General features: G+C 34.6%; 1 protein-coding gene across 2 annotated transcripts in view; it reads right to left on the bottom strand.

The window, feature by feature from the left end:
- The window catches only part of ZFPM2 (zinc finger protein, FOG family member 2), a 314,532-nt gene that overhangs the window by 245,475 nt on the left and 45,514 nt on the right, over window positions 1–23,543 (bottom strand). Inside the window, exon 2 of one of the 2 annotated variants that reach the window (XM_033000151.2) lies at window positions 4,803–4,961. The exons of the other annotated variant lie outside the window; for it this stretch is intronic. Coding sequence (XP_032856042.1) covers window positions 4,803–4,961 — 159 coding nt within the window. The remainder of the gene's footprint in view (window positions 1–4,802; window positions 4,962–23,543) is intronic. 2 annotated transcript variants of the gene reach the window in all.

A 23,543-nucleotide genomic window follows, 5' to 3' on the forward strand; every position in this document is an offset into this window, starting at 1 on the left:
GAATAGGAGAATTCAACAAAGTTTTCCTGGTAAGCATGGCAGCAAGAAATGGGTATGATTTCTTTCTCTAATTATCAGATATGTACATTCCTCCATTTGCCTCTTTCTTCTGGAAACAGTCCCACATTTCTCTCTCAATTACAGTCCTTCCTCCATTTTCTTCTCTCTCCTCTTTCCTTCTCTGAACACAGCTACTTAACTATCTACTGATCTCAAGTGATCTCTCATTGCTCAAGGTAACTTTTCCTTTGAAAGTTAATCCCTCACTGAACACTTCTGCTAAGAAGGTCACGAGGAACTGTAATTTGTTTAGACAGTTCCCACCCTTACGAAGTAGACAGGGCTCCTATTCTTCTTGTAGTTTACATAGAGGTAGAGGTGTCACCTCCATAGGAGCATGGCAAGCATTACAAGTAGCAAATGAGAATGTTTTTTTTTTTATTTTTCCTGAGGGCATCTAGGTAAGATGACAGCAGACTAAAAATCCAATGATAAACTACTTCACAGCCCAAATTAACTTGATTTAGTACTTTGCTTTTCATCCCATCACCTCTAATTTCTTAGCTTTTGTATTGCTCTGCTGTTTGTGCCCCCTTCTTGTATCTGCCCTCCTGCTTTTATTAGACCCATCATGCCTCCAGCTAAACTCTTGTCCCTGTTAGCATTACCTCATTTTCTTATTCCTACCCAATAAAAAACAAAAATTAATCTGGATGTACTATCTCCTAGCTTCCAAAGTAGACTTTCAGCCGCCTAGTCTATCACTCTTCTTCACGGAAGACAGGCTACTTCCTCCTTATTCAGACTACCTAAATACTGGCACTTATCTAATAAATCTTCTAGATTTGAATTTAATCTGAAATAATCTTAATCTGATACAGACTCTGATTCCAGATCACCCACTATCTAGTCACATAAAAAAAAATTCTTCATCAACGTCGCTTCCAGGCTAATACAGGCTTTGTGTGGATAGCATCATCAGGTTCCCTCTTTATCTGCAGTGCAGAAATCCGTAGTAACTAAGCATAAACAGCAATTTTCAAAGGCCACAAACTGACAAAATGCAATGCTTTATCACCAAGGCTACCTCCTACCAAATTTTTTGTTTCCACTCCAAAGATTGAGACCAGTGCAGCTTTATAGTGGAAGAACACTATGACTGTTCTGTTACTCTTGCTATTTCCAAAATATTCCCTTTCCCCCAACCTCAGTGTCAAAACTGCAATCAAATCAAACTTGTAAGTGCCATCTATTCTGAGGCTCTTCTAAAATACTCATTCTTGAATGGGAAACTTCATCCCAAAGGTTAAATATTCACAGGTGCAAGCTTATACCAATCCCAGATAAATAGTAGATTGCTAATTTCCATTTTTGTTTTTAATTTACATGCTTAAACACTGTTGACTTCACATTTGAGTGTAAATGAAGACTACATAAGAATAATCATTCATATGTAGCAAAGTTAATTGTGGTTTTGTGGTGTTGAAAAGTATGGGGGGAGTTGGAATTTTCCAGATTCTTTGTCGTAAAAGCCATTAATGAGCAAAAGGAGAAGAGAAAAATAATAGCCAAAAGTCATAATTTTGAAAACAGAGAAGTTGTAAAATGACATGTAGCTCAATCAATGTGATTAATTTGCTCCACACTTTGCAGATGCTTTCGCCTTCGCCTTCTAATTCTGGCAACTATTCTGCTGAATCAATCTCACAAACCCAAATTAATAAGGTGGGAATGACAAGTATGGCTTTATAAAGGTTAGCTGTTTGCAATTTAGACAGTAAGAGACCGCTCTCTGCTTATAATATGATCAGGCATAGTTTGACAGGAAAATCTCTTCAGTCAAAATGCCAAAGTTATCAAGTTGTGAATCTCTACGTCCTCTACTTTCATTCAGCTGAATGAATTGTAAGTTCAGTAAATTTTTGCCTTCAGTGCCTAGGTTTGGATAGTTAAAAGCTTCTGGTTTGCGGTGATGCTTGGATTTACATAGCTGGGGAAGTACAAAAAACACAGCATGGGTGAAGCCTCACAATCACCTCCTCCCCAACATGTGCCATTTGTTGCCCATGTCTCTTCCTTCCTTCAGGAAGCCCCACCACTCATTTGCCCTCTTGTTCTGGGTCAGCTAGGAAGAAACCCCAGGGGGAGGGTGGGGGGAATGGAATGGAGAGACAGGACAGGTGCTTATTTTTATCCAATAAAACCTGCATACTTTCTAGAACCTTTAATGGTTCATGCTAACAAGAGGAGAATACAGAGACAGCATAAAGGATTCCCATGACAGTTCTGATATTTTCTGGGAAAAGGAAACCTGACGCAAGAGAAAGCACAGATCTACACTTATTTTTCCCTCCTTTGAAGATATCTGTGGTTTACAGGCTGCCAATACTGCCAAAGAGAAAAATAAAAATCAGAAAGTCAGGCCCTCAAAACAGAATTTAGAATGCATTTATTTGCTTTTTCGTCTACTTGGTACATATCTCATTTTCAAGCTTTGATTCATGATGTTAAAGAAAAAATATTTTTAGGGAAAAAAAAAAAAGCTTATTTCTCATATCATCTTTTAATTTAAATATTGAAGCACTATAAAGAAAAAAAAAAGGCTATGAATGATTAACAGAATCATGACAAAAATCATGAGAATTTGTCTCACTTTTAGTATTCACTATATAATACAGTCACAAACCCTTCCAGTGAGAAAAGGGCACAAAATAAATTTATTTGCTTTCCAGATTAGTTTTGTCTTCTTGGGTTTTATCCTCAGAAAAACATACGTGGCCTCATGCTAATGACACTTAAGATGTGACACTGAAGAAGCAGGACATTCAGCAGAAGTTGAGACATTAATAAAAAACAATATATTTTTAGTCTCCCATTCCATCCTTTTCCAGGGCTATTCTCAACTTACTTCAAAGTGGGACTTTCTGTCACACTGCCTCAGCTGGAAGTAGATTAGGGGTTTTATGTGCCCCTTCATCCTCAGAAATTTCCTTTTCAACTTTTCTTCTGCAGCAGTTGCAGTGGATAGGTTTAAGATTCTTTTATAACTACAACACACTTGGAAAAAGAACTGATGGGGAGTCAAAAGGTATTCAGCTTGAATAATCAGCAGGTGCCCTTAATAAAACATATGATAATCAAGATTCAGATTTATATATATTCCCATTTAATTCCTGATCTTGTTTAATACAACAGTCAGGATTCAGTGTTTTCCCTGAAAGATGTGTTCATTAAAGGGAATTGCCAAAATAACTTGTAATTCAACATTAATTTCCAATATTGATTGCTATAAACAAAGAAAAAAGTCATATATTTTTCTGAATTTCACCCAAAACAGTAGTATGTCTATTGGTGGGCCCTGGAAATGCAGCGATAAGTACAAAGAAATAACAAAACCAAATTGTTATGAACTGATAGTGGTGCATAGTCTTCCACTGCTGACAGAAGGAACTGAAAGGATGACAGTATAACAACTATGTAAGTAGTGGTTTAAATAATTATTTAGTAATGCCAGTAACAGGAACAGTACTTTTTTTCAGCTAAGAAAAACAGTATCCGAGAGACACGTGAACAAGTGAACACACAGTAATTGTAGTATTTACTTACAGCACAGTGATAATAGCACTTAACTCCCTCTGTTTATAAAGCATTTCCATTCATAATCTGGTCTCCCTTCCTTCAGAGTAAGATTTGTAGCAGCTAAACTCTAAACTATCAACGAGACTGTTTTCATCTCTTAGGATGGCTTACTAAGTATCAATAACCTGCAGTGCAAAATGTAAATGATTTTTTCAGAAGTTTGTAAGCTACATAGAGGACATGTAGAAAATAAATTTTCATGACTTCCCCACTGACATCTGAAGACTCTGTAGGAAAGACTAATTTTCTGCAGTCATAACATTTGACTATTCAAATGAATTTATTCTACTTTGTCCAAGACACATGAAAATAATACAAAAACAGGAGCGTAACAAGCTATGATGAGAAAATGTATGTCAATATCCGGGAAAGAACAGAAAGACATAGAAATCATCAATATCCAAATGCCTGAGGGGGTTGTAGACTAACAGAAGAACATCACCACAACAACTCCAGCTATTTGATAGGCATCCTTACCTGCAGAAGACAAACAATAAAGCAATCAAGTGGAAATCTGGCAGGAAGAAGGTTAAATCAATGCTCTAAATAACAGTACACGATACTGCGCTTTTTCTGTCAGCTGAATGGGAAACAGCACAACCCTTCAGGCTGAACACTAGGTAGGAATGAATTGGTGTGGCTTATGCTAAAATACCTCTATCTTCAATAATTTACAAGTAACGAATGCATCAAAAAGGCATCTACAACTTTAAAACTTATCCTTTCACAAATCACTAGTTTTCTACCATGCATAATAAGTTCTATAATAAGCTCTATTTTAATCCTAGAATCTACAGACACAATCTGTTTTTCTAGCAATGTTTCCTAGGCAAAGAAGCAATGAACAGACATGCTGCATTCCTAGCTTCGGATCTGATAATAATTGACTTCTGAGGCCTGTTCTCTACAGCTAAATACATAGAAAATAACATTCTTGGAGGAAAACATTAAAGGCAAGATGATTCACCTCCCTGAAAAGTACATCTACCAACACATTTAAATATTTACCCTTTACCAGGTTTAACTCCACAAGTGGACTCATTTTTTATTCTTACAGTAATATATTAGTAGCACTTTTTATACATTTTAAACCACAAAATCTTTTTGACCCGTTGGACACAGTTTGGCCAGTATTCCCTCAAGAGGTGGGCTACAATGATTACCTTTATTACAAAAGTATTCCACTTCTTCACAGCTCAGATTTTCAGGCTCAAACTCTGCAGAAAAGCTTTCCTCCAATGGAAAGTCTTCTTTTGAGATAGTATCATTTTCCTCAGACAGGCACTCTTCTTCTTCATCCTCAATGGCATCCTCAAGGGGCCCTTTAAAAAGAATCAGGAACACTGTGGCAAAACCATCTAACAGGACAATGTGAAATAAAACCTTAGTGAACTTAGAACTGGAGGTCTTTAGCTAGCTTTTCCTTCCATGCCTGTGTTCAGCATTAATTAGAAATAACATTTTATGGAAAGTGAAATTGAAAGTGACTGTTTTTCTGATAACTTCAAATCAGAATATTCAAAGTGTTATTAATATGTATTAATAATACTCACACATGGGTTTTTTCCATTATTCATTGGGCTTTACTAATAAATGCAGACAGTTTTAACAATGGAAATCAAAGCTATATTTGTAGAAACCACATAAACAGCGAGGACCCTCCTCTTGTTTGTCAGTCATTTTTTTTGATGCTGAATTACAGTATTTAATAGGTTCCATTTACAGGCTTCATTTCTTGAGTTAACAGGACTGACAACAGTAAATTACTACAAAGGTACTGACAGTATAAACTTCAGCTTATTCTGCTACTTTGCTCCAACCAGCACCTGACAGTATCCATGATCATTCATTTGCTAGACTCTTTAATAGACTCCTAGTCAATGGACAGGACTCGAACAGACTATCACTTCATGTCACAGAGGCCAACCAACCATCGTGGTAAACTACTGAGGCTTACAAAAACAAGACAGTTACAGAAGCAGCATATGAATCTGAATTTTAAATGGCAGCCTGAGGTCTTTGATTCTTCTTCTAGTTACTTAGACATACTCTTCCTACAGATTCTCCTGAAGAGCCAGTGACTGACAGATCTATAACACCCAGGTTACCAATTGGAATGTACTCAACAATTACAATTTCTTCTTTCTTATATACACAGAATTCACAATCATTGGTTAATAGCAACTATTTACTAAAGACATCTCTTGTGAAGGTGCAAGAATTTTACCCTAGATTTAAGTAGAGATTTGAAATAACTAAACATATTTTAATTTAACTAAGATTTTATTAAATGTCAATATATTTCAAAATCCATTTTAAGACTGGATTTCAAAAGAGAGATTTCATTATACATGGTTGAGGCTTGAAAAAAAATTACATATTCCACTCTCCAATGAAAGCATAGCCTCATTTATAATTGACTGAGTATTTCTTCCTTGAAATGAAAGCTAGCTAGCTAATGAAAAAAAATGTGATTTGTATTTATATGATAGTTTTCCCGTATTAAATACACTATTCCTATATAATCTATCATGCTGATACAATACAGAAATGATTCTGTTGCATTCAATTAAATGGAAGGGATAAATTTTTAAATGAAATCAAATATTGACTACACTCTAATTTTATGTAATTTATTATGAACCAGTGAATACCTACATTTATTAAAACAGCAGAAGTCACTTTAGGCTAGGTTGTGTAATTCTTGCTTCAGAGGTATATGATGGTTACTTTTTATCAAAAATGACTGAGATTCCCAGCTGGGATTCCAAAAATTAATATACCTTACTATCTTTCATGGAAATATGACTATTTGTGCCAGCTGAGAATCTGATAAAATGAACCCACTTTTGTGGACACATACTCACCAACACTAGATGTCATTCAACAATATATCTCCTAAAATAAGGGGCTATTATTATGACTGAAGAAACATTATGACTGAAGAAATAAAGATTCTCACTATCAAAGTACCCATTACTTTTAACTGCACCTTCTAGTCATGTTAGGAAAAAATCCAGCAACTGCATATGCACAGGGAATGAAGAGTAGATATCACACTGTACAGAACAGAGAACAAAGCACTAGAGCACATTGGAGCAGTTCACTGTAGCTAAACATGGGCAGTTTGGGCACCTTAAGTGTGTCTTGTTTCATTGTAGAAATGAAAGCACAAGGGTTCTGCACAAACTACCAAAAAATCCTTTCAGATTTCATAATATTATTGATATGGGATATTGTCTGTAGAGCCATTTATTGGAGTATACTTCTGGTAACATCTGGATAAATTAGCTAATAAGTGAAAACACAATGAAACAAAAATATGTTATTTTGGGGAAATGTAAATTTCTGCCATGTATAAAGATGGATAAATACCATGTTTTGCATAATTTCAAAAGCAGCCATATGCCTGTAATAAATTTTCCAAATATTTTAAATTTTGGGGAACAATGTAAACTTCAGCCAACATTTCAGTGAAAGTTGCCTTCCTGCTGAATGGCTGAGTCTTTGTCATTTGACTTTTTCAACAAGTGTCTTGCAAAATACAGCAAAAGTAACATACTTGCAAGTAATCTAATTGGCCTGTGTACATAACATTTAGGTCTGTTTCTAGATGTTAAACTATTTTTTTTTTTGATCGGGTCAACAGTCCGTAATCAACAAACTAATAATCACCGTACATTAATTAAGAAAATAATAGAAGTGTAGTTGGTATCCTTTCATTTGTAGCAGTCATGGAAACACACACCTTATAATTTCCATTGACACTGTTTCTGAAAAAGCAGAAGAGAAACAATGTACACACCAGCTCCACAGGGAAGGTTCAAACCCCTGTCATTTTGTAGGTTGGGACTTTATTTTTTAAACAAATCTCAGACTAAAAAAAAAAATATCAACAAATGCTTTCATAGATACATCCTATGTATGAACAGGTATGTTACATTTCCTAAAGTTACCTGTTGAAGCGTTTGAAAACATAAATGTCACATCCAAATGAAATCTGAGGTATGCATGCATCTACACCAGGTTTTGCTTTGCATATGCCAAGCGACATATAAAAAACAGTGATGTTTATCCAGTCACATGTGGGCACGCATCAGAGCGTTACATAACAGTTCACCTCAGGGGCTGACATCAGACACCGCACTCCAAAAAGCAGCATGACTTCCGTTGAAATTGAGGGATATTTTTCTAGGTTTCAGGCTACTGCTGCCTTATCTAATTCACCTATCTACAACCTGATCATTGGGACAAATTCTGTCTTATTCATGTTGAGTCATCTTTTATTTTTTAAGTGTTCAAATACATTTAGCTCATGCCCAGAGCTATAAACTGATAACTTTAAAGAGTAAGGCATTGTTCAACATGAGTAAGACCAGCCTACAAGAATGACAGCAAAATTAAGTCTGTCTTGGTTGCTAGTTTCATGTGAACTGAAATATCGATGCCTGATTTCTGTAGCTATTTTTAATTATCACTCAGATATAGAGTGGGTTAAAGAAAACAGTAAAATCAAAAGTCACTTACTAGAAGTATAAGCACATAAAACTCTGTTCTTGACTACTGCATCTAATCACTTGCACATAAATAGACAATGAATAAAAGTAAATTTTCAGAATCTCACAATAAAGATTGCATGGAATAACATATTCTTGACTAAAGCAAACACATCAACTCTGCAGGCTTAGTTTTGCCTAATTTAGCCACATGTTTCCAACAATCACTTCCTGATATCAATAAATCTAGTCAGCTACACAACTAAGAATTTATCTATCTGGTTCAAAAATATATAGGTCAGTTTTGCAAACTTTACTAGCTCCTATATCTAGGGAACAACCTGCACAGCATCTATTCAACTTCTTCCCTGATTTAAAATACATAAAAATACAGTCATATAGACCAAAATAAATCAGTCTTTAAAAATAACAGTTTCTTTCAACTGTCTTCTCTGATAGTGCTTTTTTTTTTTTTTTTCCAGCTGCTGTTATGTTGATATATTACCTTCAGCAGTCCAAACACAGCTTAATCAGTTACTTTAGTACTATACTTTACCTTCTGCATTTCTTTTAAATTGTTGATTTAATTTAATAGTATTACACCCATTGCTTATACTGATCGTGTTGTTAAGCACCTATGGCACAACACGTACTATGTCTGCTTTTATTTCAATAGGAATAGGGTCAAGGTCCCATCCCTGTTCTGCTGAAAAATGCTTTTCAATAGCTGCTGATTAAGTGTGACATTGCAACCAACAAATGCCATGATGACACAGCAATGCAAATCCAAATAATTCCTACTACTGAAATTCATCTGAGTGTCATAGTGGTCTGACAGTAAACAGCTCTGATATGACTGGACTCTTAAATAAAACAGGAAAATTTCAAACCAAAATGGTTTAAGAATTTAGTTGAAGAGTTAATTCCAAAGATAGTCTAGATGCTTGTCTTCTCATTTCAGCAATTCTTTTCCTATTAGCACTCAGTAAAAGAATGCAATGTAGTCTAATGAGAGGTGGTTCTGAAATGCTTCAGATTAGCTAGATACATGATAAACAGTTAAGAATTCCAAAATGCACTAGGTAAAAACTCAATTTCTAATCTTAAATGGGGGTACTGAAGGCAACCAAAGTCTCCACTATTTCATTCTAGATTTTGCATGAAGCCTTGAAAAAAACTATTTCCTTTATAAAACAAGCAAATACTTGTGTTATATATAACACAGGAGATTGAGGGGTTTGGTAGTTTGTTTATTCATTTGGTACTTTATTCCATTAATATTTTATTAATATGACCATAAATCTCAAATATTTTTTCAAATAACATAGATAAACAAGAGGCAGTAGAAAACAGTACAATTAGTGACAGCAACGAAGGAGTCAATGTAGCAGAAATCTATATGGCTTAGTGGACACAGTAGTCCACTTTGAAAAATCACCACATATAATTTGATACAAATAACAATATCTACCGAGGAGAGGCTGACGAGTGAGCTGCATGTGCCTTCATGGAGAAAATTACTTCTGAATGAGGCCACTTGGCAGCGCAGTGTGAGGAAATCTAAACTGCGCTCCCTAATTTGTACCAGATTTACAGACACTGAAGCATGTATTTTTTTAGCACTGTTAATGTATTAAATGCTAAAAAATAAATAAATCTTTCTCAATTAGTCATATACTTCAACATAAATGCAAAATTATAGATACAAACACACAAAGATAGCTAGGTAAGTGGCAATCTTTACACAGTAAGTAAGAAATGCTACATCAACAAGTGAAAGGATAGGCCATGTTTAGCAAAAGAAAACCAACATTGTAAGAATTTTAATAACACAGTAAAGTGTGAGAATGAACCACCAAAAAAAGGGTTTACATTCATTTAACAAAAGATGCTTTTGCTACAATATGCTCCTCTGAACACAAATTTGAGCATCGGACCCTTTGAGCATGTTAGTCCCAATACAGCTATGCATGATTCCAGTTTTATGGTACTATAACCATAAGGAAATAATTGAAATTCAGTAACATTAAACTGGGTAAGTTAGTTCTGTAATCATTTCTCATAGTCAAATTCATCAGACTTCTCCCTAAATTAAACCACTTAAATGCACGCTCAAATTAAGCACACACTTATATGTTTTCCTTTCCAGTGCTTTGCACTTAAAAGCCATGTATCCTACAGTGGGAAAGTATTATTGAAATAATTATCTCATGAAAATGTTAAGTGGTTAGGTTCCTTCCCACCTAACAATATTCTCCTACATTCCTAGAGCAGCACATAAATCAGTGCTCTTAACAAATTAAGAATGCTTCAGAAAGCCTACAATACTTGACAGTGAGTGGCTGGGGAGAGGTTAATGAGTATAATTAGTAGTAGTAGCATTAAATAATAACAACTCTGATAAATCAGAGAAGCCTAAAATTCACTGGATCAACATCATGCACTTTGCATGCTTTGTGTGATCCATCCAGTATTTCCTATGATAACATGCTGCCACACAGAGATTACCCTTAGCTTATAATAAAACCAAGGTATGTGGTGCTCTCTGATTACAAACAGAGGGAAGAGCTTCAGAAAAATCAATCCATTTGTCTCCTGTTTCAACAAGAACATTTTCTTCTAAATACAAACAATTATGTAAGAAAATCAGTAGGCAAACACTTCATATTGATTCACATGTGGAAGACACATAGTGAACATTTTTTCTAAAAATTCAGTCAGGAACATTAAAAATATAAAAGAGGGTTGAATTTATTTCATTTTAAATAAGGTAGCAGGGGTGAAGATACCATACAGTATTTTAGAGTTCACTTCCTCCTGGGAAGATTTCTATACAAGACTTCTTAGCTGCTTCTTCAGCCTTTCAGTTAATTCAAAGGAGTGGTTGTTTCCAACCACTGTGCTTTTAAAGCAGCCTGGAGACAAGTTTAACATCAATCTGAACAACCTCAACAGAAACAATTCAGCTTTTCCTTCTTTTGCGGATGAATTTTTTACAAGATGCTACTAAAAATATACTCCCAAGTTCCTCATTGGGAAGCTGGCTTTCTCTTGAGCTTTATACATTTTTTTAACATGTCCAGGTTCAAATATTTCAGACCCTATATGTTGAACCAGGGTGAAGACATGGACTGATAAAATACAGGAGATGAATGTATCCTTTAGCAATCAGAATAAATTTTCAGTTTCTGTCAAGCACTAGGACTGCCAGATACTATTCAATCACCGAGACTTCAATACGCCCCTGAGAAGGAGAACCTTCAACTAGAGGTATCTAGATGAATCACGGAAATGGAAGTACACACCGAGTCTGCAGCTAACATCATAGATGACAATAAAGGAAAATAGTAATGAAAGTTTTCCCACTGAACAAGTTGTTCCCCGCAGCCCAACAACCTGACACAGTGACTGTCCATGCTACTTCTGTGTCTTGGCTTTTAATTAATAGTGCTCCCAATTTTCAGTTTTCATGGTAAAAGATATTGCCTCTCCCTTCCTGTGAGAACTGAAAATATTTTAATTACATAATTCCATGAGAATAGAGAGAAAGGGCCAAGTGCAGTGCCTTAATAATCTTCTGTTAGATGCTAGATGGCAATACCTAATCTTGACAAACTGACAGCTTCAGGAACACCTTAAATAATAAGCATCCTATTGGCAGTGGGTGACTGAAGTGCAAAATGGGAAATCAGTTTAGAAAAAAAAAAAAAAAAAAAAAAAAACAAAACAAAACAAAAAACCATAAATATACTTATTAAGAAGGTCAATACTTGTCAAACAAACCACTCTCACTTTTACTGAAACGCTTCCATCTTCAGTCCTTTGAGTTTTCTATTTAGCTTAACTAAGTTTCAAAATTCCTGTTACATTTTTACAGCTATACTCAAGAGATACAATGTTACCTGTGCATACTGAACCTCTATAGTCTGTTATGTAAATTAGTCAAACTTCAGAAGTTTGGTCCAGATTGGAAGATTACACCAATTTGTGAGTGACTCCTTACATCTTCATTGTGGCACCCAAGCACAATGAACCATCTCTCACTTTCAGAGTGGAACAAACTTTCTGACCATCATTTAACAACCAACTTAACAGAAAAAGGAATTACAAAGAGCTACTCTTTGGACACTATAAATCCACACCAACCTGACATAACTGAGCTTAACAGCAAGAATAAAGTATAGAAGTATATTTCTCTAGAAAAAAAAAAAAAAAAAATAGTAGTTATTTTTAAACACGCAAGTTCTTCCTGCAGCCACTCACTTTTAACATAAGTTGCATCAGGGGATCTGGTAGGAAGGAAACATTTTTATTAATTTTCCCCTTATCTGTAAGGAGAATGCTGATTTTTTTTTTTTTTTTTTTTTTTCATTTACGTTCCTTGCCTGCAGGTAGCAGACCAAGAAAATCATATAGCAGAAATTTTTCCTTTTGATTAATTTCTTTCCATGTGTTATGTTATTTCTTATATATAATTGATTTCAGGTTTTGCTCGTAGCTGTACATCTTTTTTATATCTGTACCTACTGCCTTCCTTCAATCAAGAAAGTTGAAGGAAATTACCTGAATTTTGTTAAGTTTATTAAAAAAAGAGCTCTGTGAATATTTAAATTGAGTTTTGAAATGCTAATACAAGAAAGATATTAGAGAATTTTAATAGTAGGTTCAATTTGACCCACAGACTATTGTAGAAAGGGTCAAATTTTATTCAAATTATTTCTTTACAGCAAAAAATATGAACCCTTTGATTTTATAAAAGTAGATTAATATTCTTCACTGGTAGGTCTTCTGGCACTTCGGTGCATGAGAGTATTAACTGTGCTTGTATATAAACTTTTCAAAGACCCATAAATGTTCCAGTAATTTGGAACTTCACTTTCATTTATCCTCTTGTCTTTTCTCTTACCATTATCCAAGAGGCCACAACAGAACTGACAGTGCCTATAGTCAGTTTGCTCTTAGAGCCAAGGCAAATATTTCCAATCAATAAAAGTTAAATGATTAAGAAGAGATCATTCAAAACATGCATAGGGAGACATTAATTTCAAAAAATACGTGTGCTGTTAATGCCAACATTTCCTTTGCATGGGAAAATAGAAAAAAGATGTGCATGGAACATAAGCTGCCAAGACCCTTGTAGTTAAATTTCAGACCTCAGTTTTCAAGTAGGGGCTCATTCCAAAATAGAGGTTTAGTTCTCCAATACCCTTATCTGTAAAACACTCACCAGTTCTTCTACTATTGGAGCTCTATTTTGCAAGGTGCACCTTGTTTGGCTCAAAGAAGTCAGAAAGGACATATTTACCCTGTAGATGAACCTGAAGGTTTATTGATTTTACCTCAACATGAGCACAGAGAGAATACAGAAAAAAGGCAAGTGGTATGTGGTACTGTTATTACACAACATGTACTTGCAGAATTAATCATGAAAGATCATACTCATTTACCAAATGAAGAGTATGATGTTTTGCCAAAGAACTGAAACTGTTTTGAAATACGAGTATTATGAAAGACACTTACAGAATCTTCCTCTCCTCAGATCTTCCCACCTGCTGGCAAAGTGTTGCACAGTACTATAAAACCCTCAAGGTAGGGATCTTTCTACGTGTATCTCTAAATGTCATAAGAAATGACATTTTTTTTTAAGATACAATGCACACAGTGACAGTACGAAAGATTTAATAGTTGCAACTTCATTCTGGAATTCCTACTTCCAGGAATAAAGGTCAGTGGAATTTTTAATAGTGACTTCCTTGGTACTAGAATGCCAATATGACTGCAAAACCAATAGCAGTGAAGGGGTATGAATTCAGAGGCATCTTTACCAATCCCATGCCATCATATCAAAATAAAACCTACAAAGCATTTTTCAATACCCTAAAGAATGAAACAGAAGGTTATTTGGATCTACTAGAGTTCGCAATATTGTTCTGTCTTCTGACAAAAAGTGATAGTGTAAGTTTCATTTTGGGAAGGGCTTTTAAAAAAATCATTAATTGTGTTTTATCTTTCCAGATGATATAAATACCAGAAATAACAGTATCTGTTCTTGCTCTAGGGTAAAGCAGGTAATTGAAATATAGAAAGTGATTTAAACTAGAAAAGAAGGGGGAAGAGGTATGCATCAGTAAGTCACCTACTGTACAGTCACTGATCCTGATTCAGCTGCTATTTTTCTTCCTGAATCGAGAACTAAAATAGCCCATTAGGTCTAAACTTTAAAATTTTCTCAACATTTATACATGTTAGGAGAACTGTATCACATCTTTCAGCAAGTTATGAGCCTCAGTCCCATGATTTTTCAATAAGCATTTCGGAGGATCCTCCTAAAAACCTTTTTATGTCCTTGGGAATACAGATCTTTGCTCCTAACAATCTCTTACTTGAGCCCACTTCAGTCCTTTCACATGTGTCACCAGTTCTCTTGCCTGATTTAACAGAAAAACCTTGGGACAACAGGTAATTAATACCTTGTTACAATTAAATGTGCATTAGACTAATTTCTTGTGTCTACTTTTGCTTAATCCATGTAGTGTCAATAAGACAAATTTACAAGGCCTGTCATAATGGCTAAAAGATCTGTGTTTTTTACCACAGAGTGTTAATGCACCTGAGCTAGGATTGAAACACAAGGTGTCAGTGAAGAAAATTCAGGTAAGTCAATCCCTACACAGGAGTTTACCTAACAGTGAAACCGAATTGCTTTTCTCTACTGTGTTTTCATTTAACCAATTTGTTTGTATAAGCTGCCCAATTTGAAACATTTTGATATGCTCAGGGCCCAAACATTCAGTGAAAAGCACTGACAGTGAGCATTAAAGAGCACATTTTATTGACTAGGAATGGACAGTAAGCTTCATAAGCTGTTTATTATTTCTTTCCTTTTGTCTACTATATTTACAGCAGCACTGGCACTTCAATATTTTTTTTTTTTTTAGAACAAACATTATACTATTATATTAGAGAGGAAGAAAACAGAAATATCCACAAAAAAAAAAAAAAAAGGCAACCCAAACCCAAATCATTAACTACTTTCCTACATGAAAGATTTCAGAAAGAAGTTGATTCCAGTTGAAATCAGACTTTGGAAACTATTAACAGGTGCTAACAATGATAAAAATAATTTCAGGAACTGTACCTACTGATTGTTCTAGCTCTGTTCCTCCTACTACTGTCACATCTTGATCATTCATTTATCAATTTAATCAGCCACACTTGCAACTTCCAAGATTGACAATGAACTCTTCTCTGAAAGTACTCATTGTTAGAAGGTGGCATCTCAGACATTCAAGATTGTAACTTCTTGTACGCTATAGATCATAGCAAAATAAATTAGGAGGATCAAATTTTCATAGAGGTCTTGTTGAACACAAAGATATGGAGTGAGAAGACTTACTGTCTCTCTCAGCTGTCTTAATTCTACCTACAGTCGTAACAGCTTCACAGCAAATGCTCCGCAGCAGATGCTTCTCTGTATTTCCGGTGGTACAAGAGGAGGAAGAGAAGAACAGAGGTGACAAGATGAGTATCCTGACTCAACATCCTACTAAAATCACAGCAGCAACACATAACTACCACAGTACCACAGTGCACCAATTTTTTCTAACAGAATTTTTAACTAAAGCCTACAAAGCAAACAGGAGGTTGGGCATAAAGCTCTCAGAGGTGGATCCATGATGCTTGTAGATAACCTTCTATATTAGGAATAATTTTGCAATGGTACTTTTATCAGTAGTTTTCTTAAATGTAATAATGCAAACAAGAAAAAATTCCTGTTAGCTTATACAGAAATATTATCCCTGAAGCATCTTTCCCTGGATTATGGTATATTTTATAGTTTTTAAACTCATCATTTATTTCTGTATGATTCCTATCCACTAACTTTTACAAAACAATTTTTGAAAGTACTGGCAATCTAATTTGAAATATTGACAATGTAATTTGCCCCATGATACATGGCTAACATTGATGCAAACATTATCCAGTTCCAGTGGATTGTTTCAGCCAGATAAGTATGAAAATAATGTTTAAATTTATAGGCTTAGAAAAAAAAAAAAAAAAAGAAATGAAAGCATTGTTTTTGTAAAAAGATGGCTTTTTAATTCTATTTCTTTCACTAAAATTATATGTATCTATATAAAATTTGAATATTTGATGTTTCATACATCTATAAGAAGTGCCATTTATTTTTATATCTATACAAATGTATAAAAATGAAAAAATGTATGAGATATTTGGAAGTGTGTTTTTTTTTAACATACATTCACAGTTTTCTACAGGTAAGGTATTGTAAGTTTTGATATTCACCTTTTCAATAAAGAAAACTCCCTCCTCTTGCATCTTACAACCAATAAAGCACATGAAAATTAAAGGTGCAATTTTAGGAAAATACTCAGACTCCCACTTCACTTTGCTTTACTCCTGTAGGGTTTTTTTTTACTCAACCTAAGAGAACAAGGAATAGACACATCCATACCAACCAGTCAACACTTGTCAAATAACTTCTATGGCATCCTGCTCCAAACAGTTCAGTGAAATCCTCGGAGGATTCACAATGCAGAAGTTTTCAGTGAATCCTTTCCTCCAGACATAGCAAACTGTGGTACTGGTAAGCAACAGAAGCTTCTTTGTGTATCCTAATCTCACCATTCAGGACCTCAAACATGGAAGTAACACGCTGCCTGTTACTCAGGAAGCCTTTCTCTACAGCCTTTACCAAGTACTGCTATAGCAAAGCAGTTTCAAACACCATATGCCAAATGAATAGGATGAATTTTATCTCACACACGGCCAAGTCATGCTCAGAGCATAAAGCTTTTCAGACCAATGAAGGCAGCAAAAGTTCACTTTCTACCTCCAACTCCAATACAGTTCTTATTCCAAACACAGAACTTCTTTGGCAGTCATGAGTAGTGAGTGACAGATACTGGTATTTGCTAATCACTGTTCTCACTCACCTGCTGGAGGGAAAAATGTGATGCAAGTAGCAGCACTTTGAAGGCACTAATGATGCTGCTGCAGTGCATTTAATGGCCAGCATGTTAGCTACGATGAAAGAGGAACCTCACATCAAGTACATTAAGGGATCAGAGGAATACATACTCATTACTCACTGTAATTTTGCATCCCCAGCTTCAAGACAAAATACTCACATTTTTCTCATACAGCAAAGACACCCTATATTGCTATGGAAAATTAAGGGGTCTTTTTTATTCTGTTTATTTAATAATTTCTATTTTTGTATGTAGCTGCAGATTATTCCTGTTCATCTTTTGTTTCTAGCTGCATTTCCTCAGATGGAAACTGGTCTCTCATCTCCTTACGTCATCATGCAATTAAATCAAAAAAGCAGAAAAAAGGAATCTGCACTTTTTAGGTCCAGAAATCAGCAGCGAACTCATGACTTCTCTCACAGGTAGCTATTTCTCTTCAAATTATTATTGCTTTTTTCCTCCATCTTTTCTAATGTAACCAAACAGACTATACTGCAGAAAAATGAGCTGAAAGACAGCCCAAATTCGATCTCTAATAACATTATCAAAGCTACAGAGCTTGAATTCATTGCCAACTTGGATTAGACCTCAATGAAAAGTAAACGTGCCTAAATCAATCCATAACTCAATGACATAGTTAAAGGAAAAACTTAAAAACACAGCAGGTGATATAACAGACATGCATGGAAAAACACGCCATGTTTAGGGTAACTGGTAGTTCTAAAGTAACAGCAAAGGAAAGGAGATGTTAGGAATTAGTTAAATCACAAACTTCATAATCTTTGTCTATCAGATGCATACTAGAATGAATGGTAGTATAGTTTACTGAGATTCTTGTAATTTGAAAAATATAATTAAAAAACTACTTAAGAGTATGTAAGAGAAATAGAATTATATATTTAGGTACTTGTATTCTTAGAGTTTTGAATTGGAAATAACTACATGGGATTCATTATTTTTAATCCCATGATGGAGTTTATCAATATGTAGAACAAAATTGAAGGGTCTCAAATTAGAACTAAATCCTTAGATCAGATTGTAAGATAAATTAGTAGTATATATTTTTAATAGAAACCAAATAATCTGAAAAAAATCAGGTGGAATAAAATGCTGTATTTAGCCACAACAAGCCATAAATTGGGCATCAGCAGTGTCCCTCCTGTGTAAAGCAATCCCAAGCAATGAAAAGGAATATCAATTCATAGTTCTCTTTCAGTGAATATTCAGATCTCATTTTGCCTACTAGATTGTCAGTTATGATTAGTTACAATAATACCAATTACTGTAGTTTACAATGATGCACCATAAGCATGAAATATGTTTTGTTTTTTTAAGATCTTCAAAGAATAACAGCATTACAGCATTTATTGTGTTAACTGAAAATATAATTGACTACTAACTTGTGCTTTATCAGCACGTACATCTTACAATCGCCATGAAAAAAAATTTACTTCATCATATCTCAGGAATATGGAATATAAGCATGCTGTAGTCTAGGTCACATACACAATAGGATTTATTGAAAAATAACATTTATGTCATTTACAGTTATATATCTTTATACATATAGGTATATAAACCAAAAAATACAAATAAGCAAACTACACTTTTTAAAATAAACTAGAAGGGCATGTTATAACATACTTGATTTCTTTAATATCCCTCCTCAGTTTTTTGCTACTTTAATTTGATTCCTCACTGGTAGGAATTGCAAGGTTGCACAAAATACATTGCATTTTCCCTAGAGTTGGCATAACCTGCTGGTTTTCTGAGTTAATCACTAATTAATAATTTGAAAACACAAAGTCATTATGTCATTTCCAGACAATGAGCTTTTAAATGGTGCATGTTATGTCCTCGCCTTTTCAGCAAGAAAAAAAAAAGTTTTTTCCTCTGGAAACCAGATGGCTGTTAAGTGTTATTATGAGGCTATGTAAATCTCAAAGCAATAAGCACCAAATCAAAACAAGAATTCATCCTCCTCTCATCATGATTGTTGTTTTGCTGAACCAACTTGTGGAATAAGACAACTCCTACAAATTAGGCCACTGGATGCTTTGGCAATGATGAGTCAACAACCCATCTCCTCTTTCTTTTTCATAGCAAATAAGAGCTCTGAAAACATTTCCATCTTTACTTTCAACCTTCCTGATATCTTATTCTACATGCCAGACTTAAATGAGGCAATCTTATTCCAGACTGAGTCTTCTCAGTAAATTTACCTGAAAACTTTACTGGCTCCACAACTTACCATTTGATTATCAAAATATCCTTGATGGGCTTATGTTTGGTTTGGCCAAGGTTTTTCCCTAACAGAAAAGAGATCCAGAAGAGTTATTTGTTATTTTCTCTCATTTGGAAAGTAAACATCTACACCTTCATGGAAGTGCCAGTTTCACCCTACACTTCAAAGAAGCCTTTCAAAGTTCAACTAATACAGCTGCTTCACTTTGCAGTACTCTATTTTACAAAACTTGCAGATTCAATAATCTTAAATTGCTAGGGCTGACCAAAAAGAAAAACTAAGAAACTAAATGCCAAATACTGCTTTCCAAAGCAAATGAGCTTCTAAATACTCAGAAGTACCTTAACTGACAGAACTTGTACTTTTAAAAAATTTCTGTGGAACTAAATGTTTTGAAAATGTCTGTATGGGAAGAAACTGTAAACAAAAAAAAATAATTATGTATTGGAAAGTCATTCTATACGTCCTAGTCCTATTTTTCCTCCTTGCTTTTATGTTTTTCCATTATACTTTCACTACTGTTAAATTTTAGTATTGAATTTTATTATTTTGTATTTTAAATCCTTACACATGGCATTTAACATTTATGGAAACATCTCAGTATTCTTACATCATAATGTTTCCTATTTTTATTAACATGTTAAAAATAAAACATTTCCAGATACTAGCTACTATGAGATTGTATCATTTTATGATGAGAATAAGAGCAGTGACAATTATGTACTACTGCTATTGTTTTATCATTAAATAATGTCAAACTATGACTAAAGAACTAATCCACAAAATAAATTGAAACTCTTTTCCCCAACAGACTTCTTGTCAAATGTAATACCCTTTAATGAAAAAAAAAAAAAAAAAAAATCTCATTTGCCAAAACATTTTCCAATAAATAATTGCCCCTTTTTAAAATTTCCTGACATAGCTGATAACATATCTGTCCAATCTAAGTGACCATGTCTGAGCAGGGAGGTTAGACAAGATACCTCCAGAGGTCCCTTCCAACAATCATTCTGCAATTCTATATTAATACCAGGGGGTGCCGAACATTTTCTTGTACTATTTCATCAAGAGCCAAAACCAACAGAGCACTCTATATATTCTAGCACTTCCAACCCCAACATCAAATAGACTTCAAGGTGAAAAAGTAAGAAGAGTATTCTTGAATTTCTCCAAAACTGTCAAATCGAGTAAATGTTCTAGTGTGATTTTATTTACATACATGCCATTTGTACCTCACTGAGGCAATAGTTCCAACAGATCCATGAATGCAATCAACACTGCCTGCATGTGGGCCATTGAAGGTTTGACTGCACATTAAAGTTCATGACTCCATATTTCCTTCAGTTTTACACTGTAAGTGCATTTCTTCTGTCTGCTGGTGTCCTACTTTAAGCTTGTGAAAATTTCACTGACACTCCTCATGTGATATTCTTCATACATGCAGAAGCACATCCGTAGAAAGGCAAAGCTCAATTTAAGTGCATGTTGCAACTTAAATTTACTGCAAAAAACGTTTCTTATAAACCTAGAGCCTGCACACTGTGTAACTGCTGAAATGTAAGGGTGAACTTATTTTTGTAATAGTGGAAGTCATGGTTTTTATAATATAATATAATATATGCAGCACCTGTTTAACTTTGAAAGTATAACATTTAGAGGTTTAGTATGTTTAATAATCGCACAAAATCCACTTCAGTATTTTGTTTAATGTTGCACAAGATAGTCATAAAAGAATAATGCTTAATTAATTGAATTCGGTACCACTGAACTCAGCCTGTAAGAAGGCCAATTATACCATGCCAGTGCTGACCTGGAAACACAGAACTGATCCTCTGATATTGTTATCATACTTTGGCCATTTCAGTTTTAATGATTGAGATGCTGCTTTTACACTACTTCCTTAAAAGAATTATTCGTTAATGGAAAAGAAGTTACTATTGTGTTTTGCCTAATGTTCAATGAAAATTTCCTTTTCAGTTTCAATCCATTCCTCTTCATTATAACTCCTCTAAAGACACTACGTTTTTTTAGATGCTTATACCTTCAAATACTAACAACCTTTTGGCATGAGCCTTTACTAAAAGGCAAGTGTTCTTAGAATTTAATCTTTCTCATACTACGTAAGTCTAAGAGTTATTCAGATATATCACTGCTTGATCCTTTGAGCGCCCTCCTCTTTATTCCTTACATCTTCTGGTACTGAGAAGAACTGAATATAGCACAAATTCTGCATATAGTTTCTTCTTTGCACTGATCAAAAATGCAAAAAATAGCAACATTATGTGAGACTGTCACACCACAAAAAGCTCTGGAAAAAGAGAGGGAACCCGTGAGACTTGCAGTAGAACAAGTATCCAGGACTAAACTAGGGGTTGAATCAGATGTTATCCATTACAGACACACAGACTACCAGCTCAAGTAAGTTGTGCTATTAAACACTGCCAATTTCAAGACTGCTTTTAGAAGAAGTGGTCTGAAATCAAAGAATAAAATGTAATAGCAATATTGATAATAATGGTCAGCTGTGGTTAATAATACAGAAGGAAACACTAAAAACAGGTCACTGCACTGCTTGACACAGGCTGTATAACATTGCCATGCCATATGGTAACAGAAATTATTCTGAAAATAAATAGATTTTCAAGATGGACACCTTTATAAAAGAGACACTGCTACTAAAAATAGAAGTATAAAACACTATAGTCTGCAATAATATGAAATGCCACTGTGCATTACAATATTTTGTTACACCTGTGGATGAAGAGTAAGGAACAGAGGAACTGTGTCTTATCTCCCCAGTTCATGCCAAAGAACTTTAATTTATTTAGAGATTTGCAAGGTAAGAAAACCAGACCATGGAATGGCAGTCAGAAGCTGATGTTCATTTTTACTGGTTAATAATTTTCTTTTATGTTTTATTTTCCTCCTCCTCTCCTCTGCCACTCAACTGTCAAATACAATAGTTCAATATACTTTAATTTTAAGTATTTGACAGTGGATTTATATATCATGACTATCAATAACATTAGACTATTATGCCAGTGCTACTGGAGAAGCTATTGTTATCACATCACTACTGACATTTAATTGCTATTTATTTAGCACAAGGCTGTTGGATTTTGTTTTTCTTTTTATGTACCCTTTTAAGAGTTTTCTTGAGGTCCTAGCAAAAGAAACACTCAGAATAGGATTTTTTTTTCTCATCATCAATATCCAGACTTGAAATATCCTTAAGGATTATTTTGTTGCCAGTCAATGTCTTAAGATGTCCTTCCAGTTTTCTCTGGCAAGCAATATCAAATTTCAGCAAGTAGTACACAAGCAAACCAATATAGTTGTGCCTTCACCAAAACAAGTAATACCAGATGAAGGAATCTGTTGGGCTTTTTTAACTTAGAAAAGAAAGCAACAGGGTGAGGGGGAAAGGTTGTGAACAGAAATTTGGATCAGTCTTCAAAAAAATATGTATGCTTTATTCCCTGTCACCAGACTCTCTCACGGTGCTCTCTTCCTCACATGCTTTGCAGGCACCCATCATGACATTTGTAAGCCTTTGTGCCTAGAACCAAATACTTTTCAAATCTCACACTTTGTGGGGCACAGCCTTCCAACATAAGGTACAAACATAAACATGACACATTTGGTTTAAGCCTTAGAGCCAAGAACAGGGTAAGACAGAAGAGCCTACTGTTGCTAGCCATTGTCAGGGAGAGGGCACTTTGATCTAGACCAGTACAGCTGATTAATGACCACACACATGCAGGAGACTGTACTACCAAGAAAATATCCTTTGTTAGAATGAAATGCATAGAAAAACAAAATCATTTTGGAGTATGTCTAGTATCACATAGAACTAAGTTGTTCTGTGTTGGTAGATCCACTAATTAATTATTTTTATAAATTTAATGAAAAATAAATTAAACTAATTAATTGATATTCTTTAACAAACTTGTATTCAACTAGTTCGTGTTAGTTATTTCTTTGCTCTGGTTATTACCAGTGTACTCTACTACTCTAGAAGAATCAACACTTTGACAGTTATCCCCTTCAAAATCATATGTATCTTATTCTTGATGGACGAAGATATTCATAACACCAACAGTTTTTTATGAAGAACTTCATCAAACTAGTTACATGAAAGGTAAGAGGAAATGAGTACTACTAGTAGAA

The sequence above is a fragment of the Tyto alba genome, unplaced genomic scaffold (genome assembly GCF_018691265.1).
Source record: "Tyto alba isolate M040663 unplaced genomic scaffold, T.alba_DEE_v4.0 Super-Scaffold_9, whole genome shotgun sequence".
Classification (NCBI taxonomy): Eukaryota; Metazoa; Chordata; class Aves; order Strigiformes; family Tytonidae; genus Tyto; species Tyto alba.